The sequence below is a fragment of the Mesocricetus auratus genome, unplaced genomic scaffold (assembly GCF_017639785.1).
Source record: "Mesocricetus auratus isolate SY011 unplaced genomic scaffold, BCM_Maur_2.0 Super-Scaffold_100019, whole genome shotgun sequence".
Taxonomy (NCBI): Eukaryota; Metazoa; Chordata; class Mammalia; order Rodentia; family Cricetidae; genus Mesocricetus; species Mesocricetus auratus.
The window spans coordinates 22,691,478-22,710,817 of record NW_024429200.1 but is presented as its reverse complement, the minus strand read 5'-3'; the positions used below and the strand labels follow the sequence as shown (position 1 = coordinate 22,710,817).

The following is a 19,340-nucleotide window of genomic DNA, read 5'->3' as shown; positions in this document are numbered from 1 at the left end:
TTTATGGACCAGGAAAACTAGTTTTCTAGTTACAGTCGTTTCCCACTCTGTGTTTTTAGGGTGTCTAAGTCACCAGGAAAAAATTTCCACAAGTAATAATTTCGGCTGCGGCTATTTTGGGGAGAGGGAAAGATGGTGCCCAAACGATGTGGGACCCCAATCCAATGGTTTTTCGTGTTAGTAGGCTATGCAGAAGAGCTGAATGAGTGGTGAGACACTCCTGAGGTCTTCAGACACATGGAGTAAAGAGCTTGGGGGTATCCCACGAACAGCAGCTGGTGATGGGGGGACTGGTGACGGGGTTTTTTTCTTTTTTGATAATACAAGATTGAACAACCAAATTATAGTTAAGTCTTCCATGATATATCTAGATGCATATTCTAAAAATTGAAAACAAGAATACTTATTGGCCCTCTGTGTCTATGGTTTCAAGCATGTGTGGATTAAAAAAAAACAATTAGGAGGGACTTCAGAAAATTTCCTGAATTAAAACTTGCATTTGTATATGTGAAGTCTGTATTGAGAGTCCACCCAGCAGCCTCCAGCATCTCATTCATCTTCAGTCTCAATCCACCACTCCCTGCTTGAGCATTATTCACGCATGTAGTTAGGTCTATGATACTTGTGTCCTTACTGAACATGTACAGACTTTCTCTGTTCATTATTCCCTAATCAATATGGCATGACAACTATGTATCGTCTAATTGTCAAATGATGCTAATTGAAGGAGATGTAAATATGTGTAAATATACATACATATGTACACGTATGTGATATGCAAATAATACACTATTATATGTAAGGAATTTAAATATCTCAGATTTGAATATCTACAGAAGATTCAGAAATCAATTGGCCACAGAAACTGAAGGGTAATAGTTATGTTAACTGTTCAGTCAAGGGCAGTGATGTTTTGGGGCTCAATTTTATTATCTGTTGTCCTACACTAAAACCTTTCTGGCATGAAGGATGCTCTTAGGATGAAGGCCTAACTTCATAGCTGAGAGTTAGCATAATGTCCTTGTACTCTGCACACACACTTACCTAGATGCCATGTTTTCCTTTTGTCTGATCATTCTTTCTGCTTTAGTACATTCTTAACTCCTTTAAGGTGCACAGAGGATACATTTTCTGAATTCTTGCATGTCTAAGGTCTTACTTCAGCCTTCACATTTGATTAATAGCTTGGCTGGGTATAGAATTCTGGATTGGAAATAATTTTCTCTCAAGTTTGAAGGTGTAGCCTCACAGGCTTTTAGCCTCCAGTGTTGCAGATGGGAAAATGACATCTTACACATTTTAATATGGATTTGTTTTGGCTTTTGTTTCACCTTTTTTTTCCTTCTTGCTTGAAAACTTCTAGAATCTTTCCCGTGTTCTTGTTGTTCTGAAATATCACACCTCAGGAATTTTTTCTCATTAATCCTCCCTGACAGTTATCAGGCTCTTTCAACCTAGACTAGTAGACTTCAGTGCTGAAATATCCTCTTTAGTGTTTGCCTTTCTGCACTTTCCATGGTCTTTATGGCATTCTAATTGGTTCATAGACCCTACAAATCAATCCTTTATGCCTTTTTAGTTTAAATATTTTTCTTACAGGATTTTCTTTCTGGCTTCTTGAGGGAAAAATGCATCCAAGTAACATTTTTGGTTCTTTCTGTCTCTTGTTCTTTTCTACCCAGAGTGGGAAAATTGACTTGCCCAACTGGTGAGCTTGAAGAAACGACTAGGGACCTTTCCTTTTTTCTTTGGTGGGAACTGTTAGCTTAGTAAGCAAACACACTATGACCAAGCCTCTCAAGCCAGCTAGCTATCTCATGAATGGGATTCAATGCCTAGCCTTGAAAGGGCAGAGTGCACACTCTGATGTCTATTTGGCAGTACTGTGTGGTACAAGCACCATCCCTTGGTGCGGGGTTTTCCCAAGCAGCAGGGAAATTACCGTGTGTCCTCCATCCAATTGCTCATTTGGTAGCACGTTCCAAACCCAAGTGAGAAACAGGATTGTTTGTGGACCTCCTTAAAGTCTGTTTATCATTTGGCTTTCACTTTACTTTTGGGCAGGTGCTTGAGCTTCCTCTTCCAAATCTTGTTCTCTTGTCATCACTATCTCAAGGCTTCCGCCTCTATTTACAGATGCTGCTATTCTTCTTGAATTAGAAGACTAATCAGGCTTTGTGAAATGTCTTCTCTCATCCCTAAATGACTGATTTTAATTTGGGAGTCATTTTCCATTTTATCGTTCACATTATCATTTTTTGTAGCTATATATAAATACTCCTTTTGCTGTCTTTCTGTTGTGAAAGAGTCAATTGCACCTATTTTTTCTCTCCAGCGTGAGATTGACAACCTCAGGTACACACTGCCATACAGTTAGATCTCCGTTTCTCTGTTTCTCCCATGCTCTATTCCTTTGTGTGATTCTTACTGAGAGTCACTGGCACAATCCTGTTAGGCATCTCTCGTCAATCACATAGCCCAGTGGACCTTTTTATTACCACACTGGCCAGAATGATTCTTGAGGATTCTCTCTGCTCCTGCATGTCTGAGCTCATCTCATTTTCACTCTGTGGTACCCTGTTATCCTGTAACTGCAAGCTTGCTTGGGTGCCACAACCAGTTTAAGAAAGACAGATGAGGTAGAAAACTTCCAAGGCCAGCAGCACTTTTTTGGTGTTTAGCACTAGTACAAAGAATGCTTTTAGCTCAATATATAGTGTTTTTATCTAACATTCTCCAATAGGTTGCAGTGTTAAAAATCTTAGCATATTTTTGTGAAACCCTCAAATATTTCATTTTGAGCATTCTAAAGGTTTTTTTAAAAGTCTATTTTCTACGTTTAGTTTTAAACGTTTTAAACTTCCTTTTATAGAAAGGAATTCTAGAAGGAGTTCAGCATTCTCTATCACAGAGACAAAAAGTCTGACTGTTAAAAGCAGTAAAAGTAGGTGGTGCACACCTTTAATCCTAGCATTCCAGAGGCAGAGGCAGGCAGATCTCTGCGAGTTAGAGGCCAGACTGGTCTACAAAGTGAGTTCCAGGACAACCAGGGCTGTTAACACAGAGAAACCCTATCTTGAAAAGCCCAAACCAAAAACAAATGTGTGTGTGTGTGTGTGTGAGAGAGAGAGAGAGAGAGAGAGAGAGAGAGAGAGAGAGAGAGAGAGAGAGAGAGAGAGAGAGAAGGATATGGTAGAAGATTCTATATTTCCTTTGCCCAGCCTGATCTCAGAATAAAATGAAGAGGCATAATATTTATTAGGGCCTTATCTTATGTCAGACCATGTTACACATCTTAGAGTACCTATTTTATTCAAGCAACACAAGCATATAAGGGATATTATTATCCCCTCATGACAGGTTAGGATACTGAACCCCTAGAGACAGAGATGCTCAGGCATTAAGTGAGATGTGCAGGCAGGCAGTCTATGACACCCGAGGTTTCACATTAACTCCCTTCTTAGTTTTCTTATCCTGGGCTTTGTGAACCCCTGGGTCCATGTCCCCAGATTCAGTGAGTCCTGCTTCTTTCCTGCACGCAATGTCTGCATCTTTAATTTCGCTCTGAAGGGAATTACACTGCCACTTGTAAGAACAAACTTCACTCAAGGAGGTTTTCTACACCTGCCTTTATGAAAACCAAACAGAAGGAGCCGCTACGGTGACCTCATCAAGTTTCCTTAAAGAACAGAAGAATTTTTTTAAACATGCAGTGGCCCAGCGTACAAACCCTAAATTGTGTCACACTAACTTTCCAGTCAGAAAAAAAGGGCCATCTACTTTATACTATATAAAATACTTGCCAATGGTCAATTGGCATCGCCTTAGAAATCAAATATGTAATTTGTTTTAGGTCTTTCCATGGTGAGCACGTGTAAGCTGAAGTATTTGAAGAAGTGTTGGTGCTCCCGTGTTTAGTTAGTTGTATAGCACAAAGCAGCCAACATATTTCTGGTCCTATCGGTTTTCCTGAGGAAACACACATTAAAAACACATTATTTAATTTCCAGATTGGCTTAGAGCCAAGAGCATTTATTACCAATTAAATCCTTTTGACAGGCCCACATCTCTAAGATAGGAGTTACTGAAGACTGAAACAATTTATATCCTTCAACTCTACATGCTCTGGAACCAGGGAAGCAAGACTGTTTATTAGAAAAGGTGCAGTTGGTTAGCTTATGCAAACATTTAAGTTCAATACGGTACTGTGATTTCTTCAGTTCTGTCATCTATTAAAAACAGTGACTGTAGGTGGGCTTGCTTCGGTAGAAAATATAGGGTGTGGGGTCTGTATTTGTGGGACATAGCATTCCCATAGAACAGCCATACATATAATAATTCTTGCTGACAAATGGTGCGGGGCTAAGATGCATTCTCTACTAATAGAACTTTCATGGAACTGAAACAATTTTGTTAAGAGTTATCCTCTGTTTGAGAACTTTAATTTTGGTTTGGTTTCAATTCAGATGATACAAGGAGACGTATAGTGTATCAAATGCATACTAATTTGGGAATTAATGAGACAGAGGCTGGTGCTTACTCCAACTTTTCAAAATCTGAGTTTTTAATGTAATGAACTAAGGAGATCACCCAGGAAACAGGGATTCTGCACACTGAACTTTGTGCCCTATAAAGATGCTGGAGTTGTTAATGGGAAGGTCAGGATGAAGAGGAAGTGAACACAGCTTGGATTGGTAGTACAGTTTGGTTTTATTCCTCCCTAGGCCTTGATATCCCTTACTTTTTAAGAGTGGGATTTCTTTTTCATCATACTCCAGTTCTCTGAAGTCAGATTCATTATTTGTTTATTACCTATTTCAAGTGATATCAGGGGATCTATCTATTTTTTGATATCTTTATTAGAATTTAGATTTTTTCCTTAAGGTTCTGCTTACAAGTTATTCAACACTTATTTTGGAGGCATTTCCCGTGGATGCCCTTAAAAGTGTTTGCTGTGTCCTGGCTCTCCAGTGGGCGACTAAAGGACCTTGGTGCTCTCTCCCTTTTCAATCTTTGCCTGGTACTCATTTGGGCAGAATGCTGGAGTCCCTCATTCTAGGAGATCCTTCCCTACACAATGCAGGGTACTATGGAATTAGGAATTTTCAGTTCATACATACAGTCAGTTTGTGTCCTGATTCTGACTATTTTATGATACTCACATTTGCTCACATCGAAAATGTGCTTAACTGTTTTTAGGTTTCCTTGTTTTCTGTGGCCATGCTAGTTAGGGAGCCTGTCATGGCTGTGTTCAAGTACTAGAGAATCTTGCCTTCTCATTGCCCCTCTCAAAATGACATCTGTAGCTAGAAATCGCTCAGGATCGCCATCCACAACGTTAAGCTTTACTATTACTAAAGTTAATATCAGCACAGTTATCAATGCTCTGGGGGTTTTGTTTGCTTGCTTGCTTTTGGTTTTTCAGGACACGGTTTCTCTGTAGCTTTTGGAGCCTGTCCTGGAACTCTCTTGTAGACCAGGCTGGCCTCGAACTCACAGAGATCCGTCTGTCTCTGCCTCCCCAGTGCTGGGATTAAAGGTGTTCGCCACCACTGCCTGGCTCAAATAATCTGTTTTGCAGTTAATTAATATCAGGGAGCAGACTATAGCACTCATGACATTGATACTTAAGACTAGTCATTAGATTCAAGGGGCTAGAGGAAATCTTGCAATTTTCTTAGTACATCTATTTAATTTTTAATTTTTAAATTTAAATTAGATACAAGATTGCTTCACATGTCAATTCCAGCTCCCTCTCCCTCCCTTCCTCCCATGCCCTCCCACAAGCCCCCCCCAGCCCTCCCCCAATCCCCAGTCTTTTCCTCAGGGAGGGTGAGGCCCTCCAGGGGGGATCTCCAGAATCTGTCATTTCATTCAGGGCAGGGCCTAGTCCCTCCCCCAAGAGTCCAGGCTGAGAAAGCATCCCTCATTGTGGGATGGGCACCCTAAGTCCATTTGTATGCCAGGGATAAATACTGAGTATATCTAATTTTAATCATTAATTCAAATGCATTATAAAAGGTTTGAACTTTGATACACCTTATTCTTCAACAAGAAATTGAAAAAATACATAAAAATTGAACTAAAGTATAGTGTCTTTCCAGTGGCACCCAAATGTCTTGTCTTAGTATTTAAGGATCTCTAGGTGTGACAAAGATACATGTCCAGCTTTTGCTCCCATTAACTCTGTCAGTAGCTTTTCTGTGGGACCCTGGTCATTCCTCACCTTACATTCCATTAATCCTGAAGGGCATTTCTGTATGGGAAATGTCTTATCTCTAGCTTGTATGCTTCATGTGGTGTGGGGGGGGGCACGTGCGTGCGCGTGCGCATGTACGTGTGCATGTGTATGCATATGTGGTATTTATCTCCTCAGTTCACAGACCCTACCTTAGTATGCCACTCAATGCAGCTTGTCTTGGACTTAACTAAGAGTTATTCCTGTGGCCATGCACTTTTTCATATTTGTTTTCTTATCTGTCTCAATACTCCCAAATGTGTATGTTCAGGTTGCTTTGGTGAGTCCACTTGTGACCTAAGTGACAGTGCTTTCTGTAACATGTACTACTTCCAGACTTTTGTGTCATTTGTTGAAATTCTGTAACTCTCGCAAATGACATCAACTTGCTTAGGTGGTGCTCACAGTAACCCACAGCCATGTTTTCAACACTAAGACAACATTTCCCTGTTAAAATCAATAGCTACCTAGGAGTCTTCTTTGTTAAAAATTCAGATGTCGCCGGGCAGTGGTGGTGCATATCTTTAATCCCAGCACTCCGGAGGCAGAGGCAGGCGGATCTCTGTGAGTTCGAGGCCAGGCTGGACTGACAGCCTCCAAAACAATACAGAGAAACCCTGTCTCGTAAAAAAAAAAAAAAATCAGATGTCCTTCAGTGTGTGGAGTTACGTCTGGGTCTTCAATTCTTTTCCATTCGTCAACATTTCTGTCTTTATCACTATAAATACTGCATCATTTAATTACAATAACATGTTGGTTTTCTTGCTATAACTTTCGTACTACAAGCTGAAACCTAGGGTAGTGATAGACACAAAAGGGGTGAGGACAAAGTCTCACCTCTAGAAAAGAGGTGTTTGCAATTGGTATCTGCGGGGAGAGGGAAAATCAGTTTTCATCAATATAGAGACAGTGGATCTATCAACCACACTCCAGGGAAAGCCTTGTGCTCGGGAGTAGCTGACAGATATAAAACGGTCTCTGTGCAAATTGCTTTTTGTTTGTTTTTATTTGTTTTTGTTCTTTTAAGGGAAAGAAGGAGCAGTTGCACGGGTAGGGTGGGGAAGGAGTTGGAGGAGTGGAATTTATGGTCAAAATAGACTGTATGAAAAAAATTAAAAACAAAAATAGTAAGCAACAGTGAGTAGTAACCACATACTCACTAGGTACATTTGTACAATGGAGTACTACTCAGTGGAAAAAAATCAATGGAATCTTGAAATTTGCAGGCAAATGGATGGCACTAGAAGAAACCATCCTGAGTGAGGTAACCCAGTCACAAAAAGACAAACATGCTATGTACTCACTCATATATGGATTTTAGACATGGATAAGGGGAGTGCCAGCTTACAATCCCACTGCCAAACCTTCATCAGCAACTGATGGAAACAGAGGCAGACACCCACAGCTAAACACTGAACTGAACTCCTGGAACCCACTGACAGAGGGAGGAGTCATGAGCAAAGGGGTCAAGACCAGGCTGGTGAAACCCACAGAGACAGCTGACCTGACAAGGGGGAGCTCTTGGACCCTACATTGATGGCTAAGAGGCCAGCATACAACTGATCTAGACCCCCTGAGTGTGGTGTCAGTGAGGAGGCCTCGGCAATCTCCTCACTTGGGTAGAAGATCAATATTTACCATGGTGTACAAATGAATTTTGCGAGCCCATCCCACATTGAGGGATGCTCTCTCAGTTTAGGCTCTGCACTGGATGAAATGACAGACTCTGGAGATCCCCCATGGAGGGCCTCATCCTCCCTGGGGAATGGTGAGGGGATTGGGTGGGGGACAGGGGAGCTGGTGGAGGGAAAAAGGAGGAGGGGAGGGAGAGGGAGCTGGGACATGTGAAGCAAGCTTGTTTCTAATTTAAATTAAAAATATTATATATATAAAAAGAAAGTCTGTGAGATGAAGCTACCCAAGGGAAAATGTCATCATCAAAGCCACCTTCCAGCTTGTGTTTCTTTTGTTTTTTAATTAAAGAAATATAAAAGTACTGTTTGTTTTTCTAGAAAATTCTGAAATAGAGACAATATAGAAATATAGACATGTGCCTACAGGCAGACACAACTGTTCGTGAACCCTAAGCCTAGCTTCTTACTATCACCTGACCCTAGTGTGAAACATTTATGCTACTTCTTATTCTTATTAGGAATTGGGAAGACCCTAGTGTGAAACATTTAAAAAGACTTTATAAATTAGCAAAGCTATGTATGTTTTATTAGTGCATTAGATTGCATAGAAGATGAGTCTGTAGACAGAATAGCTAGTTAAGCCCTAAGTACAGTTCATGTTGGGTTTTGGCTATCTTCTTTTACCTGAGTTATAAACAAAGTTGGCTCTACTAATCTAAAAGATTTTTGCTGAGCATCTACTATACACCAGAGGCCTGACAGGTTTTAGAAAAAATAGTTTATTGAGTTCTGTTATGGAAATTTATACTCTTAGGGACATTGTTAGTGTTGTTGAAGAGCAGAATTTGATTTGATTGAAAGGTTATTTTGATTCAGATTCTCTTAAGAAAATTTAATGAACTTGTGATTATTTCTTCTTACAAAAAGAATAGAATCACTTAAACGTCCCTTACATGCTCATGAAAGAGAACAAATGGTAATTCTTGACCAAATATTGTTTCCTGGTCATTCACCAAAAGTTGTCTTAATTTAACTTGCAAGCATTCACAGCGTGGCATTTTTAGACTCACAGCCTGGAGAAGCTGGGGAAGAGTGTTCTTGAACGAAGTGAACTTACTTCCTAATTCTACTTGGGATCCGAAAACTAGACTCAATGAAACCCAAACCTCAAGTGAACATGAAAGAAGAAAAATAACCCAGTCACAAAAAGACAAATTTGAAAATGGTTAGAATGAATAATGCAGACTAGGCGGTATTTCAGAAGAGAAACACATGAGGGTGCTCTAATAAGCTGTCATAATAAATTAATTAAACTGTAGTTATTGGGAGTAAATTGAGGTCTTATGTGAATGGCCATGCTGAGTTGCGACTTAGCTTTGTTTAAACAGATATATCTTGAAATGTATGATTTTTCTCTCAAATAAAACATATTTTCCCCCACCATTACCCTCTAATTTAAAAGTAGATGGAGTTCATATCAGACAATTTGGGAAACACTAAAAAGCGACAGAAGGAAAAACCTGGACAGATGTTCCTGTCAGTCCTTGGAGGCCGGGGTTTCCTAGAGCTTAGCTCAGGAGGACTGCCTTCAAACACAAGCCCAGCCTGTTCTCATTTTGAGTCCACAGGCCTTCTGCTTGTAAGAAGGGGGAGTTGGTACCGGGGGCCTAATGACCACAAGGAGAGAATTAGAGACGCATGTTTATCTCAATACATTTACTCTCATTAAAGTTCATATTCACTGACATCATGCATCTCCTTGAAAAAGGCTGCCCACCCACCATTAATTAAAGCCACATTTTAAAAAGTCAGTGTGTGCACTTTTATTCCAATCAAAAGTAGCCTCCTAAGTTTCGAGGAGCAGGCAGTAGAATATCTGAGGCCCGACAGCTGTTCATGTCTACACAGTGAACAATCATGTGATTTACATTAAAACACTTGTTTATGTAGGAACTAGTGTATAGCTATTGTTTTGAAGATTAGAGCAATTCATTGTCTAATAACTTTTTATAAAAACTTAACATATATTTTAATAACTCAACACTCTTTGGGATACAATGTAGTTATATAGTATCATAGAGCCTATCTTTCCAAACAGAGGAATCTAGTTAAAATATCCCATTCAAATAATTAAGCCATGTACTTCTGTCAGAGACACCAGGCTTTATAACTTAAAGGTAGTCTATCGATGTCAAAACAAAGGTCAGTATAGGTTATTTTTATCTAAATCATTGCACAAACAACAATTGCCAATGGTAGTAGTCAATATATATATTTGATGTGCTAAGGTAGGTAGAGTCCCTTTTCTCCAACCTATGTGAAATGAAATTTGTTCTTTTCGGGAGCACAATAAAATCATTTCACCCAAGCAGAGCTGTATTCTTTTTTCTATGCCTTTTCATATCAGTCCCTCCTCCACACCTTTCAATTTTTTGCTTATCTTTTTTTTTTTACAAATCAAAATAAGATATATTTGGTGTTTTATTAGCAAAAGACAAATTATAGCTGTTTCTTTGGGCAGTGACGTTATCTTATAGTGATTCAGACCAAACAGTTGTTTATCTCAGCTAGTTTCTTCTTTCTGCCCAAAGGCACAGATAACTACATTCTGGTTCTTTCATTATTTTGGCCAAGCTGCTACCTACACAGTCTTCCCTCATTAATGCTTTGGCCAGACGTATTAAAGCATTTTAATACTAGGTTGAAGTACCTTGACCTTGGAGCTAACCTGAGTTCTGCTCCTGCCCTCTGCCTGACTCTTGGTGATAACCTTAGGGACTTCAGTTTCCTTATGCACCAAATGCATGTTTGAAGGTGGTTGCAGACCAGATTCCTATGAACTAGGAGGTTCATCTAGATAAAAGGATAAGGGTGTTCTTTGGTTCTCTTATTCATCCAGTAACATAAAAAAGGGAGTGAGTGGGTCTAGTTTCAAAAGAAAGTACCCCTGCATTCAAGAGAAGGCAACCCGCCATGCTTGGTGAATTGCTTTCATGGAATATTGGGAGAAAATGCTCTAGGCATTGATAAACCATACAAGTATTCAATATACTATTGCTTTTCAGGATGAACTCTCTGGCAGATGATACCTTTTACTTGGACTCCACAATATCCAGAGGGATCACAAAATACTTGACTCACTTCTCTGCTCAAGGCAATGGGGTGGACTCCTTGGGGCATGGCTGGGGACGTCTCAGCCCAGTTGGTGGCACTCTTTAAACAAGTGACCCTGGGCTGGGGATGGGGTCAGTGGGAAGCTGTGTCTACACAGCCTTTAGTTAACTCCAGGAAATATGAAGATAAGCTCTATCTCAACAAGTCACATGGCTACCGGGCCCTCAAGTGAGCAGGAGAGCGATTCATACCTTTCTTCCAGCTCTGTTGTTGTGAAGATTCATCAGGGCTCTGGCATCCTTCCCTTTCCTTTCCTTGGCATCTACAAATGCACGGGCAAACTTGATCCCATAGTCAATGTTGTCACTGCAGCCACCCCAGTCAAAGGTGCCCTTGCTGTCCTTGGCACTTCCTTTCTTCTTTGGGTCGCAGGAGCAGGACTTTAATTCTCCTTGGCTACAGGCCCTGGTGATGGCAAATACAACTCCAGCTGAGGAGATGGCGTAAACAAAGGCAGATTCCCGACTACCTGAAATAAAAATGCTTTTCTTAAAAGTGGTCAGAGAGCTTCTCTTCAAGTGTTCCGCATTGCTGACATACGGTGAACTGCTTGGCATATCATCTCCTATAGTGGTCAAGGATTCTTTTCTAGATCCCAGGCTATTTCTTTAACATGAACCACTTGCACTTAGTGTAGGATTTGGTCCATTAGACAAATATCTAGTGCCCAACTCTTCTTAAATATAGAGTAGAAATGATAAAAGATAGCCTTGCTCCTGGTTTGAGCAAATCACATTCCTCCTCAACCCTAGATGTCCCAGAAGAGTTGAAGTGGCATGAGTCACCCTAGTTTCACCATCTATAAAACAGTCTGGATTCTACAGCTCTGCTATCATTCATTCCATTGTATGGTGTAGAAGTCATGATATCACAGCTTGGAAAAAAACTGTCACATGCAACAGTGTCTGTCTTGCCTACTCCAGAGGCTGGGCTGGAGGACTGCTTGAACCCAAGAGTTGGAAGCTAGAGCAAACAAACACCCTCCCACATCTCTAGGCATTACTGAAGACACCAAGACAAATTTAACTTACGGACAGTGGAATTCTGAAATCAAGGAAATCTTGGGGCTAGGGAGGGAGGAGAATTCAGTCAGCCACCAGCCCCTGGCATTAACTCTGGAGAACTGGCTTGCCATCAACATTCACAAGTAATTGGAAGATCGTTGAGGGTGATATGCAATATCCTTGGGTTGTATACGGTGTCTAACTACTAAGGTGATTTCCCTTTCTTCTGGAACACCTGCACTAATCATTGGTATCGGGTCAAAGACAGTGAAAAGCCTTTCCTTTGGTTTTTCTGGAAAGAAACAAATTACCACCTATAATTAGACTTGGGCAAGAATCCTTTGGGGGCTTTCTTAGACTTGTTCTTTATTAGAGAGCAGCCCACTTTCACTTGCAGGCTGAGAGGTACATATTTCAGTGCAATAACTACATTAAATTATTTTAATAATCTGTAGTAACTCATAACACAGTGTTGTGGTACAGTGACAGATATAAGGCTCTTTGGGGTCGGCGTGCACCTCATTTTTCAAGTGGAACCGTATTTCATTGTTATTAGCGTAGCTTTTTATTAATGGTTGCTGCAGCAAATATATTAACAATCAAAATAGAAGCTGGACCAGCTAATGCCAATGCAAGGCAGAGAGCAGAGAACCATTCAGTGACTCAATCTGTCAAGACCAGTGTGACTTTTTGAACCACACAGCCGGGAGAGCAGGCTACTTCATCACATTGAAACTACTCGCTTCCACATGTCACTCTGTGCTGCAGCTTACCGTGCATCCCTGGCAAAAATTGCATTGCTAGCCTCGATATTAAAAAACAGGAACACATATCTACACCATATTAAATGGTGCTTACCTCAGCCGTTTAGGAATATCTCCCTCCAAATCCCTAACCATCAAAAAGGGTGCTAGTTACTTAGATGGATAATCACTTAGATGAGTATTTGCCATCTGTGGGCTCCTAGGAACTATTTCAAAAGTCCCAACTTAGGCTATAAGGTTCACACACAGGTGAAGAGGAATTGGGAGGTGGTAACTAATATAGCTTAATTTTGTCTACTGGCTTTTAGATAAATAACACTTTCCTTATATATTTGTTTTTATAGTTAAAAAAATTCCTGGCTGATAGTTGTCTGTTTTGATCATTGAAAGTCTAATTTGGGATTTGGAGTTCAGTGTTCATATTTACAATTACCAGATAGGAGAAGCAATCATACATGCTTAATGTATTTGCCACTAATTTTATAGTTTGAGGGAAAGCATGGGTGACATGGATCGCGGCATATTTTTAAAGCACTAGGGTGGGGTTTGAACCACGTAGTTCTCCTGCAACTCCTAAAAAAATCACACTAACTTGTTGACTCAACCAAATAAAACAGTAGTTTTCTGTCATTCAAAAACAATTTCTGAAGGAAAAACGTTGTCTTTCTAAATACTTATTAATCAAACACATTCATTACTGTCTAGCTATTCCTACATGACTCTTTGTTTTACCTTCAGATGTTATGGGATCATGTCTTCAGTTAAGTGTTTAGGTGATTCACTAAAATACATGTGTGAAATAGTAGCACAGTTTGAGATCTGGCTTCATAGCAAACCAAACTGTGATCACGGGCTTGTTAGAAAGACTGGTTCTTCTTCAGGTCATCATAACTGAAATAAAACCCTAATCTGAATGGTAGTGTGGATGCTTTCTAGAGTGTCGCTGTTGAAGTGGCCATCATTTGGGGATTGAGATGCATTGAGCAATGTCAACTGGGCAGGGTTTGTTTGGGTTTAGGAGGACTTTCCTGGGAAGGCAAAACACTGAGCTATTGTTTCTTGAGGGTCATGGATTTCCAACTCTTTAAAAGTGTTTTTTTTTTATCCCTACTTTACCTTTCTTATATTCTCTTGTCTTTTCCTCTTGAAACTTACAAAGATGAACCCTAATCACCTTTTGTTTCTTCAGCCTATTCTAGAATTTCAGAGGTATCTACTTAAAAGGCAATATTGGGGTTTTTCACTACCCGTGAAAAAGAGTAAATTCTAAATGTTCTTAAAAGTCATTCTGTTGCCGGGCGGTGGTGGTGCACGCCTTTAATCCCAGCACTCGGGAGGCAGAGGCAGGTGGATCTCTGTGAGTTCGAGGCTGGGCTGGACCGACAGCCTCCAAAACAATACAGAGAAACCTTGTCTCGTAAAAATCAAAAAAAAAAGTCATTCTGTTTTACTCAAATGGGTCTCTAGGGCACATGAGACAATTGCTCTCCACTTCTCTATACTCATGGGGGATTTTAGTAGCAATAATGATCTCCTTACAGGGTGTTACCCTTCATCTTTCTTCCCTGATCACCTAAAGGTACATTAAGGTTTCTAACAGAGAGTTCTTCACAACTATAGATTGAAATGTCCCTCTGAGTAATTAACTGCAAGAAGTCTGTGAATTACTTCATTGGAATTTCATGATTATTTCCAGGATAAGCTACTATAGGCCAAATTCAGCCCTTCACAAACCAATGCAAAAATCATCCTTGACAGTTGCTGGGATCTGCAGAGATGCCTAGGAAGAAGCTGACCTTCTGCAAAGAGTGCAAAGAAACCATGTGCTGTGAGGGTTTTAAGTTTTGAGCACCTTGGCAAAGTGCTCAACGTCATCTGTAGGAAGTCCCAGCTGGAAACCCTTATTCACCTGAGGCCGTAGGCCAAGGCAATTAGTTCTGTTTTCTCCCATCACCAACTCTTCCCACTCAGTGACCTCGATGTAGTCTATGAAATAGTCCCCAGCTTGGGCAGAGATGCCATCTTTTGGATCATTTGTTGAAGCTGCTTCCTTTTAGGTCAGTGTCATGGCTCAGCAAGAAAAGGCTGAGTTGACTGACTGGAACACATAGTGGAAAGAGGGAACCCAATCCTGAAACTCTTCTCTCTACCTCCACATGCCCCAACCCTTGCCGAGTAATAATACATTTAAAAATTTAAATTGCTTCCTTTCACTTATTATCTAAAGGCTTTGGTGTTTTTTCCACCCCTTTATAAGCAAAGGACTTAATGGGGCTACAGGTTATCACTGCACAAATGGGACATTCTTCTAATTTAAAACCACTGGAAACTCTTGATCTATTTTAATCAGGGAAAAACTTACAAACAACACAGCCTATGAGGACTTGTGATGGATATTTGCAAATTCTCTTTGACAAGGTCCAGCACTAATTGATGCACTGGTGAACTAATCTAGGTGAAGTCTTAAAATTCCATGAGGCTGACATTTGCTATTATCCTTTCGAAAATTTGCGATGTCATATCGAAACTCTAAAAGGAATGCATAAGAATATAGTTCTTAAACTAGAGAATAAAATTGCAGAGTATCACAGTAAATTAACTTTAGGGATACTCTAAGAGTGAGAGTACTACGCCCTTGGGGGATTTTAGAGACATTCATTTATGCATTTGGCCTCATAAAACCCTAGGGCTATGATGATGACATGATAGAAACACCCTCTGTTAAGCATTACCAAGTGTACAGCTTGGATGATTTTCCTGGGAATAGGAGGGATTGGGGTGGGCAAAAACAAGGCTAAAGTTCTCTGTTTCTGTCTTTGCACACAAACTGTTGTATTTCTAGTCAGATTTCCAACTAACACATGGACAGAGTCATTTCTTGAAGAATGCTACTCCCGCCAGCTTAATGGATGAATATTATTTGAAAGCAAAACTTGACTTTAAATTTATCTTCTCTGATTATGTGAGAATTGATCACTAGCTTTGAGTTACTTTCAACATTCAGACACTTGAAGGCCGCCTTTATCTAGTTAGAAGGAGGAATTAAATCTTCCTCTAATAGAAAAAGAAACCTGTGTATTTGGGGTCCTTCGTCCTCATTCAAGAATATTTTTACTGTCTAAAAAGCAATAGATTCTCAGTACACATTTACCTACTCATTCACCGTAATGAATGAATGGAACCTACAATGCACAGGTACCAATCAAAGTGCACAAAATCCAGGCCTGTCCCCGCCCTTGTGGAATTTACATTCTATGGAAAGCAGAAAGTAGATGCAGAGTGACCCTGACCTAGTTATTCAAATGAGAGGTCAAAGGTGGTGAGGTGAGCTTTGTCTCTACACACAAAATTTTCGTAGTGCATTTAAGTCAGGTAAAGATGTGAACGTACTCTCTTGCTCTTCAGATCAAATTCCTCTGAAGGCTCAAGCCTCAGAAAGACATTAAAAAAAAAAGTCAAAAGAGTCCTGTGGTTGCTTCTTTCTTTCCAGAGACAACATTTGATCCCAGATGGTCATGCAGTGCTGAAGTGAAGGTCAGAGCAAAGAAGGAAAGGACACCAGCCCGCAATCCTTCAGCCCATAGTTTCTCAGCCTGCTCCCCCAAAGGCTTATAGACTTGAGACAGGTCCTTGACTGACACAACTCTTATCTTTGGAAGGAGATGATGTTACCCCAAAGCACGGAGTCGCTGAAAAGAATTCCACTAAGGATGAGCAGAGGCTTTGAGCACTGGTACAGGGAGGGCCAGGAGCAGGGAGCTAGGTGAAGGTTAGAGACTTACTTCGGAGGAGGACCCGGCCAAAGAGGCTGTGATCTCTGTCCAGGGTGTTGCAGTTCCAGCGGTGCTGGCGGAACTGATGCTGGCACTCTGCTGTCCACTCAGCCACACCCAGGCCAATGGCACGCATCACATCAGGGTGTCGGTGGCACAGCTGACGCTGGCGGCTCACCAGGCCTGGCACATTGTCACACATCACCCTGGAGGAGCCACCTGTAGCTCTCATGTACCTGTGAGAGACCACCAGAGAGGCAAAAGTGATGTGACCAGAGCGTGGTGCTGCCCAGGAGACCAGCATTCAAAGCACTGTTTGAGTGTGAATTACTTATCCTCTGCTAACACCAGAAGGCAGGGGACCTTTCCATTGCTATCATTTTCACTCAGTGCGGTAGCATGGCCAAAGCTACTTCCAAACAGAGTGATGACTATCTCCCAAAGTGGGGGCTACCAAATGATGCTTTGAACAGGGAGGAAGAGTATTGTGAAGATCAGGGCCTGAAAAGGGGGGGGGCAATGTGTTTGGGAGAACACAGAGAGAATTTCAAAGAACTCTCTGCTCTCAGTGAATGCCATATGTCTGCTTTTGGCTTTGGAGGAAGCTGACCTTTAGAAGTTCCTCACTCCCATTTGTCTGACCTAAATGTCTTCAGAACTGCATGCATCTATCCCGTTAGCACCTGCTGGGATCGGTTGCTGCATTCTTCTTACAATCATGCCATTCTTTCCACACTAAAGAATCCTTAAGATGGTTTCATTTTCTAGCCCCCCCTTTTTTTGACACTTATAGAAACTGTTGGGGGGGATCTTTCTATTGCTATCAAGAGCACTAAATATTTGGAGGAATCAGCATTATACACTCTGAAAAGAAACTTTAACAAAAATTATCCCATTATTTCTGGGCAGATGTTCTCCATTAGTTGTGAAACATTTAGAAAAGTACCTTTTATACCACTCAAGCTGCCGAGGGTGTCTTTTGAAGTGATCAAACAAGGGGAATATCTTTTTCTTTGCATTGCCATTGTTTTATATGGTCATAAAATCATTACAGCTGCGACTTGCAAAAATATTTATTTAAGTGACAGCTGAGAGACAATGTGACAAAATGCTGGAGCAATAAATAATATTTACACACACATGGAAACAGAAATAATCGTTTTATTGAAAGAATGGTCAATCTGATAAATCATTCTTTGATTGCATGCCAGCAATGTCAAGGCTAAAGGACTCCCTGTTCAACTCACTTAGGAAGGAGCTGACCCCCTACCCCAGCCCGGATAGCATCAGTGCTTTGTTGTTCCCCTCAGGTATTCAGATGTCTAAATAGTCACTGACTCTGACCTGAATTTGGCTGAGATCCTTACCGTTGTCCAATACAAAAAGATGTGTGTGTGGGGGGGGGTAGCCAATCTTTCTGAATTGCTATCAGAGTACTTTAAATATCTGCCCTGGTCCTCTACATACAAGAAAGTTACAAAGCTCTCAACTCCATCTCTTTTCAAGGTTATAAAGTTAAGAGATGGAGACGATTTCTGGATAGGCAGAGAAGATGCAAAATAAATCATAGATCAGCATACAAAGACAGCAGCCTAGCTACCCTTTAGGAAGACAGTCTTGAGTAGGGCAGCATCTTGGGGACCTCAGATCCATCAGTTTTGCATCAGGGCAATAGTCCCTACCTGGAGGTTGCCTCATTGGGGGTGAAGCACCAGGAATGTGGAATGATGAAAAACAATACAAAACCACACGCTTCAGGTCCTACAATGACTCCAACTGCCTGGACTGATTTCTCTTGAGACAGATGTGGCAGTTGTAGTTTTCAAGGTGAATTCTCTCTCTCTCTCTCTCTCTCTCTCTCTCTCTCTCTCTCTCTCTCTCTCTCTCTCTCTCTCTCTCTCTCTCTCTCTCTCTCTCTCTCTCACACACACACACACACACACACACATCTGTACTACACTTAGAGATCAGGCTAGCACATTTCTCAGGGGAATAAGATATTGGCTGCTTTTGCTGTCACTCAGCTGGATCCAAACAACTAAACATCAGAGATCTCATTTGTGGGCATGGGAATTTTTTTTGGAATTGTCAAAGCTAAAGTGGATTTTTGAGAAAAGCAAAGGGGTTAGGATCAAGATGCTGTGATAAGACCCTGTTGCTCCAGAATCCACAATTGCTAGGACTGGGAAACAGCCAGGGAGGGTCTATGCGACCAGTAGGGTCCCCTCTCCCATCTCCAAAAAAAAAATCCATCAGTACCGCGCCCATATGCGTGGACTTACCACCATGAAGAGCTGACCTCAGGGGCGAGCCAGGTCAAGAGCAGAGGGAGCCAGAGCCAGATTCCACCGAGAGGGACGTTCATATTAACCCCCTTGCGTCTACATCAGGTCAGACTCCGTGTGCGGGCGCCATGCGTGCCCGGAGCAGAAGCGCTCAGCTCCGGGAGCGCCTCGTCACGGCTGCCGGCGCCTCTGCGCCCCCGCCCCCCCCGCCGCTCGCGTCTGCGGCTAGTGGTGAGACTCACTGATAAAGTTTCAAAAGACGAGCCCAGCGAGCGATAAAGGGCAGCCGGGAGCGCCTCGCCCACAGTCAATTCCCCAGGCGCTGCTAGCGCAGGCAGCCCCGAGCTCTGCGTGCCTCCCGCGCACCCTGTCCTTTCGGTTCCCCTCCAGGCGCAGCCAAAGAAGGGGACGCTGCGCCGGGCGGGGCGTGGGGGGGGCACCAGGTTTTATAGAGGAGTGGGAGAAACG

At 41.6% G+C, this 19,340-nt stretch overlaps 1 protein-coding gene across 1 annotated transcript in view; it reads right to left on the bottom strand.

Annotated features, from left to right (window-relative positions):
- The window catches only part of Wnt2 (Wnt family member 2), a 40,446-nt gene extending 21,373 nt beyond the window's left edge, over positions 1–19,073 (bottom strand). Inside the window, exons 1-3 of the mRNA XM_040728638.1 lie at positions 18,870–19,073; positions 16,597–16,823; positions 11,238–11,515 (exon numbers count right to left, since the gene is read on the bottom strand). Of these exons, the coding sequence (XP_040584572.1) occupies positions 11,238–11,515; positions 16,597–16,823; positions 18,870–18,952 (588 nt within the window). The 5' untranslated portion in view covers positions 18,953–19,073. The remainder of the gene's footprint in view (positions 1–11,237; positions 11,516–16,596; positions 16,824–18,869) is intronic.
- Positions 19,074–19,340: the final 267 nt, after the last annotated feature.